Source organism: Pelodiscus sinensis, chromosome 14 (genome assembly GCF_049634645.1).
Source record: "Pelodiscus sinensis isolate JC-2024 chromosome 14, ASM4963464v1, whole genome shotgun sequence".
Lineage (NCBI taxonomy): Eukaryota > Metazoa > Chordata > Testudines > Trionychidae > Pelodiscus > Pelodiscus sinensis.
In genome coordinates, this window is record NC_134724.1 from 9,080,307 (window position 1) to 9,092,590 (window position 12,284).

The 12,284-nt window shown below is 42.0% G+C and overlaps 1 protein-coding gene across 10 annotated transcripts in view; it reads right to left on the reverse strand.

Annotated features, from left to right (window-relative positions):
* PGPEP1L (pyroglutamyl-peptidase I like) overlaps positions 1–12,284 on the reverse strand; it is an 85,930-nt gene that overhangs the window by 39,406 nt on the left and 34,240 nt on the right. For 4 of the 10 annotated variants that reach the window (XM_025187800.2, XM_014576585.3, XM_075896986.1 and 1 more), the window contains exon 2: positions 1,856–1,908. Coding sequence is in view for 6 of the 10 variants with exons in the window: in XM_075896987.1 (XP_075753102.1) it covers positions 1,856–1,908; positions 9,187–9,220 (87 nt within the window). In the remaining 4 variants the exon portion in view is untranslated. Of the gene's footprint in view, positions 1–1,827; positions 1,909–9,186; positions 10,745–12,284 lie in introns of those variants that run through there. The other 6 variants (XM_075896987.1, XM_014576584.3, XM_075896981.1 and 3 more) reach the window with 2 other exon arrangements.

A 12,284-nucleotide genomic window follows, 5' to 3' on the forward strand; every position in this document is an offset into this window, starting at 1 on the left:
GCTGAGTGTGTGCTGGGATGGACGGTGGCACACCGGAAGGGGATGGTAGTCTTGAAGAAGGTGGTGGTGAAGGCCGTTCTTCGCTCAATGAGGAATGAGAGTGTTGCACTGAAGATGGTGAAAAAGTGTGCCGTTGAGGTAAATATGAGCGACTGTAGAGGGTCGGTGACTGGTAATAACAGTGGGACCTATGTGGTGATCCCGTGTAATATGAACACTTATGGAACCCATGGTAGTCAGAGTGCGAAGAGAGGGTTGGTGACCTGGGGGACCTCGACCTTCCCCTGGAACGTCTGGAGTAACTGGATGACCGCCGTCCGTGACAGTGGTATTGGTGTGGTGAGGAACAAAGATCCCTGCGTGAATACCCAGGTATTCAGTCTGGAATAAGGTGGATGAGGCGACGAGGGCTCTGGCAAAAAGGATCCGGGCTTGGTGAGAGGGTCAGCAATTTTCTAGCCCTTTGATGGCTGGTTGTGTGGGTCAGAAGATGAACCCGGAGTAGAAAGCCTGGTAGAGGCAGAGTGTACTTTGCGTATGGTTGTTTCATGTGCCAATGTTGCCGTGGGTGGTTGTGGCATGACTGGCACCGCGATCGCGCATGATAGAGACGGCACTGGTGAGCGTCTCGGCACCGTCTTGGTGCTGGCAGGGCACCTCAGTATGGGAGAGCGCCTCGGTGCCGGGGAGCGCTCTGGTGCTGAACGGGGCACCAGCGGTGCAGCTGAAGCAGTCAAAGCCGATAATGAGTGGCTGTGTGCCGACTTGCTGTGGCTTTGTTTCGGTTTCACGGGGCCACTCATAGCAGATGTGCCTGAGGTGCCTGGTTGGTTGCCGACGCTGACCCATGAGGGGGGTAGCAACCGAGAGGGCGACAGCCCCTTCTTAGCCTTTCTGAATGGTCGATCGGTTGTGGACCACAATGGTGCCATGGAATGGGGGGGCGTCGGTGCCCTGTGGTTGTAAAGCTCTATCAAAAAGGAGCATTTTCAACCGCATGTCCCTGTCCCTTCTGGCTCTTGCAGTCAATTTGGAACAGTGGCCATCCCCAAGGCATCTTATGCCCAGAGAGTGGCCGTCAGAAGCGGGCATTGCCTCCCGGCTAGCTGCACACTTTTTGAACCTGGGTGATCCTAGCATTTCTGTAGAGAGATCTAATTAACTATCTACACAACAAAAATAAACTTTTTTTTGGACTACGCCTAACACTATAACAAAAATACTATCTATCTAACTATCTGACTGACTAAGTATGAAAGAATCGAGTACGTCTTTCACTCGATCCTGACAGGATTTTGAGGGGAGCACGTTCACTCTGTCTGCGGCCGAGGACAGTCAGGAGGAACTGACTGGTGCCGGACCGCGTGCACACAAATGGCATGAAAAGGCATGAGCCTTGGCAATTGGCAACACTTAAGAGCCATTGTCTATGCAGCATTGAGCAACCAACCCTCCCAGTAGAAAACATTTAAAATATAAATACATAGTCTATATTCATAACCTTACACACACAGATTGTGCAAGTATATGAGTAGCCTAGACAGTTAGCATAGCATAAGCTGTCATTCGACACTTCACATGGCCAACTTTGCACCAAATTTGGGGCAAACACACACTAGTGGGTGCAACAATGATCTGTCTACTCACACTAAAACCTAGTAACAATAACGTAACAGTATATTTTCAAACTCATTCAGCAGCTTCTGCTTTTTCCTCTGTCCTCTTTTTTTCTGGAATGTATTACAAATGAACCAGCTTTGGGATACAGATAAACAATGCAAAGAATTAAGTTAGTCAAAGCATCCCCTCCTTGTTCCCTACACGGACCTGCATGAAAAACATCTTCAGTTCCTACCTTCACTGCTTCCCAGCTCGAGTTAACAAGGTGTTGTCGAAAGGGACCAAAGCCTGAAACCAAAGAAAAGTACTATTAAATTGTGCTTGAACTCCAGTTGCCATGAATTGGGTCATATTCCTGACCTGTCTACACTCATGTGCTTATTCTTTTTGACCTTTATGTTCTTGGATGTAGACTCTGAGTTGATTGGATAGATGCAGCTTTTATAATACTTAAGGGAATTCTATTGTTTCTCTTTTTACAGAGAACACATGCATCTACTCTAGGCCCAATCCTGCAATACTTACTAAGTAATTATTTCTTAGATGGCTAATATAATTGTAGTAGTCAATGTGTATGTTGAAACCAATACAGCTACACACATAGACTCATAGACTTTAAGGTCAGAAGGGACAATTATGATCATCTAGTCTGACCCCCTGCACAGTGCAGGCCACAAAATCTCACCCACCCCTCCTAGAATAATCCTCTCACCTATATCTCAGATATTGAAGCCTTCAAATACTTTGAAGACCCCAAGATGCAGAGAATCCTCTAGCTGTGATCTGTACCCTAGAGGAAGGCAAAAAATCTCGAGGGCCTCTGCCAATCTACCCTGGAGGAAAATTCCTTCCCGACCCCAAATATGGTGATCAGCTAAATCCTGAGCATGTGGGCAAGACTCATCAGCCACACAACCAGAAAGTTCTCTATAGTAACTCCTATCATCCCTCCATTGACCTATTTCCCACTGATAATGAATGGTCAATTAGTTACCAAGATCATGTTATCTCATCAAACCATCCCCTTCATAAACCCATCTAGTTTAATCTTGAAACCAGATAGATCTTTTGCCCCCACTACTTCCCTTGGAAGGCGGTTCCAGAACCTCACTCCTCTAATGGTTAGAAACCTTCGTCTAATCTCAAATCTAAACTTCCTACTAGCCAGCTTATATCCATTTGTTCTTGTGTCCACATTGGTATTAAACTTAAATAATTCCTCTCCCTCCCTGGTATTTATCCCTCTAATATATTTAAAAAGTGCTATCATGTCTCCCCTCAGCCTTCTTTTGGTTAAAGTAAACAAGCCAAGTTCCTTGAGTCTCCTTTCATAAGACAGGTTTTCCATTCCTCGGATCATCCTAGTGGCCCTTCTTTGTACCTGTTCCAGTTTGAATTCATCCTTCTTAAACATGGGAGACCAGAACTGCACACAGTATTCCAAATGGGGTCTCACAAATGCCTTGTATCATGGCACTAACACCTCCATATCCCTACTGGAAATACCTCGCCTAATACATCTCAAGATCGTATTAGCCTTTTTCACGGCCATGTCACAATGGCGGCTCATAGTCATTCTATAATCAACCAGGACTCCGAGGTCCGTCTCCTCCTCCGTTACTTCCAACTGATGTGTCCCCAGCTTATAACTAAAATTCTTGTTATTTATCCCTAAATGCATAACCTTACACTTCTCACTATTAAATTTCATCCTATTGACATCACTCCAATTTACAAGATCATCCAGATCTTCCTGTATGATATCCCGATCCTTTTCTGAATTGGCAATAGCTCCCAACTTAGTGTCATCCGCAAATTTTATTAGGACACTTCCACTTTTGGTGCCAAGATCAGCAATAAAAAGATTAAATAAAATTGGCCCCAAAACTGATCCCTGAGGAACTCCGCTAGTAACCTTCCTCCAACCCAACAGTTCACCTTTCAATATGACCCGCCGTAGTCTCCCCTTTAACCAGTTGCTTATCCACCTCTCAACTTTCATATTAATCCCTATCTTTTCCAATTTAACCAATAATTCCCCATGTGGTACTGTATCAAATGCCTTACTAAAGTCGAGGTAGATTAGATCCACTGCATTTCCTTTATCTAAAAAATCTGTTACTTTCTCAAAAAAGGAGATCAGGTTGGTTTGGCAAGATCTACCTTTTGTAAAACCATGTTGTAATTTGTCCCAAATGCCATTAGCCTCAATGTCTCTAACTACTTTCTCCTTCAAAAATTTTTCCAGGATCTTACATGCTACAGATGTCAAACTAACAGGCCTATAGTTACCCGGGTTGCTTTTTTTCCCCTTCTTAAAAATCGGAACTATATTAGCAATTCTCCAGACAAATGATACAACCCCTGAGTTTAGAGATTTATTAAAAAATTTTGCTAATGGACTTGCAAGTTCATGTGCCAGTTCCTTCAATATTCTTGGATGAACATTATCTGGGCCCCCCGATTTACTCCCATTAAGCTGTTCAAGTTTCGCTTTTACCTCGGATATGGTAATATCTACCTCCTTATCTTTAGTCCCATTTGTTAACTTACCATTATCCCTAAGCTCTTCATTAGCCTCATTAAAGACTGAAGCAAAGTATTTGTTCAAATATTTGGCCATTCCTAGATTATCCTTAACCTCCACTCCATCCTTAGTAATTAGCGGTCCTACTTCTTTTTTTGTTTTTTTCCTATTTATATGGCTATAATAACCTTTTACTATTGGTTTTAATTCCCTTTGCAAGGTCCAACTCTACCTGACTTTTAGCCTTTCTCACTTTGTCCCTACATGCTCTAACCTCAATAAGGTAGCTTTCTTTACTGATCCCTCCCATTTTCCACTCCTTATATGCTTTCTGCTTTTTCTTAATCACCTCTCTGAGATGCTTGCTCATCCAGATTGGTCTAACACACCTGCCTATAAATTTTTTTCCTTTTCTAGGGATACAGGCTTCTGACAGCTTCTGCAACTTTAACTTAAAATAATTCCAGGCCTCCTCCACTTTAAGGTCCATAATTTCTTTAGTTCAATCAACTTCCCTAACTAATTTCCTTAATTTACTAAAGTTAGCCCTTTTGAAATCAAAAACCCTAGTCTCAGATTTATTTTTGTTTATCCTTCCATTTAATTTAAACTGAATTAGCTCATGATCACTCGAGCCAAGGTTGTCTCCTACAACCATTTCATCTATGAGGTCCTCGTTACTCACCAAAACCAAATCTAAAATAGCATCCCCCCCTCGTTGGTTCAGCAACTACTTGATGCAGGAATTCATCAGCTATCACATCTAGGAAAATCTGAGCCCTATTATTATTACTAGCACTTGTTCTCCAGTCTATATCTGGAAAGTTGAAATCTCCCATGATTACACAATTTCCAGGAGTATTTACTTGATTAAAAACATTAAAGAGGTCTCTATCCATATCCAAATTGGATCCTGGTGGTCTATAACACACCCCAAGCACTATCCCAGGGGAGGATCTGATAGTTTTCTTCCCCAATGTGATTTTTGCCCAAACGGACTCTGTCTTCTCCATTCCATCACTTTTTATTTCTTTACAATCTACCTCATCTTTGATATACAATGCGACTCCACCACCTTTACCCTTATTTCTGTCTTTCCTAAACAGCACATACCCTTCAATACCTGTACTCCAGTCATGCCTAGTATTCCACCATGTTTCTGTTATTCCTATAATATCTGGTTTCACTTCCTGGACCAATAGCTCTAGTTCCTCCTTTTTGTTACCTAGGCTCCTCGCATTGGTGTACAAACATCTTAATTTTTGCTGTTTGGCCTCATTCACGTTCTTTACCCAATTTGGCACAGACATTATACCTCCAATATGACCTATTAGACTAGTATCCCACCCACCCTTCCTCATGTTCATTCTCCTACCCCCAGCTATAGCCTTTCTTTCTTCATTCTAGAGGTGAAGTCCATCTCTAGAGAACAGTGCTCTGTCCATAAATGCCTCCCCGTGACCATACATCCCAAAGCCCTCCTTATAGCACCACTGCCTAAGCCATCTATTGATCATCATCATCCTGTCACATCTTAGGGTACGTCTAGACTACTGCGTTTTGTCGACGGAAGTTTTGTCGACAGATACTGTCGACAAAACTTCCGTCGACAAAGAGCGTCCAGACACATTGAGATCTGTTGACAAAGCAAGCTGCTTTGTCGACAGAACTCCGTAGTCTGGACGCAGTGTTACAGGCAATAACACCTTCTGTCGACAGAGTTCTGTCGACAGAAGGCGTTATGCCTCGTAAAATGAGGTATACCAGCGTCGACAAAACTGCTGAGTTCTGTCGACGTTATGATGACAGAACTCAGCGGTAGTGTAGACGCTGGTATAGTTTTGTCGACAAAAGTCCACTTTTGTCGACAAAACTAGGTAGTCTAGACACACCCTTAGTTGCCCTTCTCTAGGAACAGGCAGAATCCCACTAAAGATCACCTGAGCCTCAATTTCCTTGAGCATCCTCCCCAGCCTAGCATAGTCTCCCTTAATTTGTTCCAGCGAGAATCTAGCCGTATCATTTGTTCCTACATGAAGGATGATCAATGGATTCCTTCCTGCTCCCTTAATAATTCTCTTCAACCTCAGTTCCACATCTCTTATCTTAGCACCTGGCAGACAGCACACCCTTCTATTCTCTGGATCAGCTCTGGTTACAGGCCTATATATTCTTCTCAATAAGGAGTCCCCAATCACATAGACCTGTCTTTTCCTAGTGATAGTGCAATTCTCTGGTCTATCTCTAGCTTCCTCTGGCTGCAAGTCCTTGCCATTCCTATTTTCCCTTGTAATCCTAATGCTCATTATTGGTGTTGTCTCCATTAAGTCTTCCCCTTTATCTATGGGACTAGCCACTCTTCTCTTCTTCCTTACCCTTCCATCTTCATTATCTACCTGCTGTACCCCTTCTACATTTTCCAGCTCCACATACCTGTTCTTGAGCTCTATTTTTCCTTCACTGACCCATCTTTTCCTCTGCCTGGTCCTCTGAGTCACATGCTTCCACTGTCCATTTTCTTCGACCAGCAGTCCCCCCTCTGAGGCCCTTGATCCTGCTTCCATCTGCATATCTGGCTCAACTAAGCTTTCCCCTTCAGCCACGTCATGCCTTTGCCCCATCATCTGCTCAAACCCCCTTCTAAACTCGACCAGGGAGACCCAGCCCTACCACTACCTAATAAATCAGTGTCAAGTGATTCATAACGTTTTTTATAGGAAAAAGTGTTGAAATCAAATTGACTTCTGTTCCATCTTCATCACTAGAGATCATTATATTTCATGATCATTTTTTAAAGAGATGAAAATGCTTGATTTCATTTTAAATTTTCTAAATCAAATTTCTTTTAAACGTTCTGGAAAACTATGCTTTGTTTTGGTAGCCAAACCTCCCCATGCTATCACTCATTTATCTTTTTTCACTTGCAAAAGGTGGGATGGAGTAGGAGAATGTGAAGGGGAGTTGCCCTTTAAGATGAATGGACATTTTTCATTTTGGTTGAAGGGTATTTTGTCCGGGAAAAACATTTATTTGGAAAATTCACTGCTAGTTCTACTCACTCCATTCTTTGTATCCCCATCCCAAAACACATTATATAGTATGCACTTGTGAATTGTACGCAGTGTCTTAGATCCTAGTCAATGGACCAACTAATACTGATGAGCCTATTAGGCTATTTTAATCCCCACTTTTTAAAATGTCTCATTTTTAAAATAAACAACCCAATGAAAAAAGTGTCAAAAACATAATAAAATATCTGTAGAATATGGGTGACTGGTAATGTAGGCAAGGGAAGGCACAGCCTTCCCAAAATTGCCTACACACCCCAGCTGCTGGGAATCTGGGGCTGCAGAGCGGTGGCCGGGTTCCCCAGCTGCCCAGGAGGGCTGGAGCCACTATGAAGCCACCAGGGAGGGCTGGGGCTGCGGCCTGGTAGTTCCTGCCTTCTATGTGGCTAGGAAGGATCCGGCTTTGGGGGTAGGTGGAGCTTGCCTCCAGGGGTGTGCTGGGGCTTGCCTTCTCCAGTTGGCCCTTCACCTGCCTCCCATGCTGTAGAAGTGCATACATTTTGCCATATTTGTTCCTTTAAAAAAAAAAGTTATTTCTATGGAAACTATACAACCTTAGCTGTAGGGACTCTGTTAAAAAACTCAAATATTTTTTAGGCCACCTGCATGGTATACTTGTCTTAAATTGCTTATAGTGTTTGTCTTTTCCTTTTCCTTTGTTTTTCTTTCTACAAATAATCCTTTTTAAAAATTACACTAATCTTTTGGTCTCAGTCATAATTTGTGGCAATGAGTTCAGAGGCTTCACTGTCTATTGTATGTGCTGGGAATAAAGGGTCCACTTTTTTTTTGCTGAAAAGGAGATATAATCATTCCATGCTTGATTCACTTTATTTTCAATAAAAAATATAGTGGGGCTGAGTCAGAGTTAAACTCTTATTTATAGTAAAATGTAAGTTCTGAGCTGGCTCTCAATGCAATTTGTAAATTAAAGATGTGGTCAGAAATAATTTTTGCTTAGAGTAAAGCTGTTTTATGAAAAGAAATCACTGTAAGAAGATCTTACTGTATTGAAAGATTTGAACCAACATAGAAATAAAATTGGCTGAAATATCAGGCAGTTGATAATAAAATTGCCACCAGCGCCAGCAAGTTTATATTACAAGGAGGTGAAAATGTTATTGAGACCTGTTATATTAATTTTCTATAATACGTCTGACATACACTTAACAGATATGTCAATCTAAAGTTATTTGACACGCGGAGTCTATAGTTAAACAACCATGTAAGGGGAAAAGGTAACAAGGTACTACGATGACGTAGGTTCAGCCTCATCCCTACGTCCTCAGATGCCCTAGTGGAAAACTACTCAGCAACTCACATGTCAAGAGCTACAGTGGATAGAAGCATTCCTTAAGGGAGTTTTAACCTTTTAAAGTTCAAAAACATCTCTAGTGGGTCCGTCTGCATTTCCCAGTCAGTGAGAAAATCTTCTGATCTGGTGCCCTGACAAGCAAGTTCAAGTGTGCTTATTTGGTATATTTAATTTTAATACTCTAGTTAAGCAGTGATGAGGGTGCTCAACCTTTTGTGATTTTTTTTTCCTTCTTACATTGCCATGAAACCGACACTCTGGGGTTGTTCTAATTCTGGACCCAGATTGTGACAGCATCATGCAACCTAGTTTTATTGATTCAGAACTCCTTTTGGGTCAGTTTCATCTTCTAACATTAGTTTATACTGCCTACATCTACACCACTTGGACAGGAAAAGATGTCAGCAGAGGTTTCTTTTTAAGATGTGAGAGAAAGGGAACAATTAACCAAACTGGATGGCAATAATTGAGAAGATATATATCTGATTTTCTTAGGGTGGCACAGCAGTGAGCTATTTTCCATTTGGAATTATTACTATGACCAGTTGCTACTGTATTTCCCTCCAGGGAACCATCTATGACAAAGATCAGGCATGTGTGCATTCCATGTCTGGCTAAAAGAGGAAGCAAATTTAAATAAATAAATAAAAACTTACCAGTCACAACCACTGTGTTGGAATTTGAATCCATGAAACTTCACTTTAGAACGTGAAATCTGGTTGTCTTTCAGTTCTAAACAGTATTGTAATTCTTGCAGCTGTGGTAATCTGCCTGATTTAGAACACCATTTTTTCCAATCTATTCCTAAACATGCAGGTTTCTATTCGGCAGTGAAAAAGACTGCATCAGACTGAGACCAGTTTGGATTCATGTGACAGATGATTTGGTAATCACGTAACTCTTCCAAGTGTAAATTATGATGTCTCTGTTTTAAAGAGAGGTTTTACCACCTGGAATTTGCTTTATTTATTTATTTATTTATTTTTAAAGAAACAAAGAAGCTGAAAAACATTTTACAAAATGTTCAGCTATATTTTAGATAAATGCTCATCTACAGACTAATTGGACTAAGTTGTGTCTGTATACTTGTTATAAGTTATTTATAGCAGTTGTAATCCTGTGAGGTTTTTCTCCCCTTAATTAAGGAGAGTGACTAACTACAAATACATTCCCCTCACCCGGTTAAAATTTCTTTCTTGTTGTCTTACTTTTTTTTTTTCTTTCAAAAACCCATATGTATTTATAGGTATCCACTCCTCACTATAGCATCAGAGTAATTATCTGCCTAGCTAGCTAATCTGCCTTGATTTTGATACTATGCTGTACACCATAGTGTCTGAGATCCTAACATATTTTAAAATAAACACTGAATAGATGAATGCTGTGTATGGTAAACTGGGTATAAGCAAACAATATGGGTTTTAATATAGCTAAATGTAAACATATACTTCTAGCAACGAAGAATGTAGGCCATATGACAGTCTGTTCTCAGAAGCAGTGTTGGAAAAAGATTTTGGAGACATGGTAGATAATAAGCTGAACATCAATTCGGTGTGATGCAGTGGCAAAAAGTGCTATTGCAATTCTTGGAAGCATAAACTGGGATGTAGGCAGGTGGTGTCTCCTCTCTCCAAGCCAGGAGAGTAGGAACCACACTCTGTGCCCAGGCTGTCAGTGAGAGGCCAGGCTTGCCCCTCCACCAGAAGCTGAGAGGTGGGAGAGGAAGTAAAAAAGGTGGAACCTCAAGCTCAGTTAGAGCCAAGCCAGGGAAAGAGACAGATATGCCCTGCTCATGGCAGGCCTTTTGCTGCTGCTAAGCCAGACAAGACTCTGACCCAGAAGGAGACCAAGTTCACAGGGGAACTGCTGAAGGAGACGGACTGGGACACTGAGAACCTCTCTGCCCTGACTTCTCATCTATGCTTGCAGAGCCATTGGCCACTTCAGATGTCAAGGAACTGCTAGGACTACTGCTATCATGATGGGATGGAGGATGGAGGATGACCCTGGGATCCAGGTACACTATGATGGGAAGCCCGGGACTGGCAGATGACTATAGTTAAGCTGTGTTCCTGCCAGTACCCAGGTCAGTGTGTTGTGGCTAGAATCCCCCGACTCAGTGTTGGGACATTCCTCCACTCCACTCCTCTTTAGGGCCCAGACTGGGACCTGGTGGAGTCAGGTGGGTTTCGGTGCCCCTACTTCAACCTTACCTGGAGTGGCAGCCTCCCCATCACAAGCCAAAAGGCCTGTGTTGTCTGCCATCTGCCAGAACTGCCCCTGCCTGAGAGCTAGAACCTGTAAACAGTTAGCTTGCTCTGCATGCTCCTTGAAGATCAGAACCCAGACTATCCTTTTGGTCTTCCCCTAACTGAGGTTCAGGGCCAATCTACTTTCTTTTCGTCTTAGGACAAAAACCCATAGACCTCTTAGGTGTTTTGCTCTGCTTGAAAGTTAGGCCCTGCCATCTGCTTAATAGCTCTGCCCTGACTGAAGATCTGAGACAATAGACAGCTTGTCAGCTTCACCGAGCCTCAAGACCTGAGTGCACAGACTATTGTTGCAGATTGCTCATTAACTCTGCCACCACCTGAGGGACAGAGCACACAGACTTGCAACCTGAGAAAGTCCGACACTAACAACTGGTCTTCTAATTCTCTCTGATTTTTGACAGTGCTCCTGGAGAAGTAGTGTGGTGTTGTGGCCTACCTATGATCCAGAGCAGCAGGAACAACTCCCCTTGCACTATGAGGGGAATCTTGAATAGCAATAGTTATCTTACCTCTGTATTTGGCACTGGTATGACTGCTAATGGAATACTGTGTCCATTATTCAAGAAGGTGTTTGATAAACTCGCACGGGTTCAGAGAACAGCCAAGAGAATGATCAAGAAAATATGCCTTATGGTTATAGATCCTGAAGCTTGATTTATTTAGCACTGACAGGCATGAATACAAAGATTAAGGCAAGACTACACAACACGCAGGCCCCATTTAAGTCAGTTCTGCTATTAATAAAATGCAATAGTTACCTGATTTCCACCCGTATGACAGCACTTTTAATGAGCAATGACAGTTGAGGAATTTAACTGCTAAAACGCATATCAACAGAAGACCATTATATTGATTCACCGTTAAGGAGTGTGTTCCCAGTGGAGGCCATATTCAAAGGATCTCACCTGCGGGCCGTGTGTTAAGTCCTGCATAAACCCAACCTGCACCACAGGCCGCAAACAAATGGGCTGGGGGCTGCATGCGGCCTGGGGCTCCGTGTTGAGTAGCCCTGCCCTAAGATGGAAGTTTTATCATAGTCTTGACACTTACACTCATATGCATGCATACATAACTGAAGCAATATATATCATAGATTATTTTATATCAATTAAAATCCAGTTTACTATCCATAATTAAGAAATCAAGTTTAGGATCTTTGCCTCAGTTAATCACTGTTCTATTACTACACATGTACAACTGACCTAGCATTCATCTCTAGAGGTAAAAAAAAGTTCATCTCTAAACATTTTGGCTGGTTATTGCCTTGAAGATTTTACTATGAAGTTGTTTGAGACATGTAAAAGAAAATCTTGAATAGTTGCATGGAAAAATAACATATTCTAGGACATGAGTCTTGAACTGAGGGTTGATTTTTTTTTTTTTTTTTTTTTGCTATTGAAGGTAATAAGAACCAAACTCTGTCCATCATTAAGAAATACCTGTTCACTTTTAACTTGTCTTCTAGTACTGCTCAGCTATTT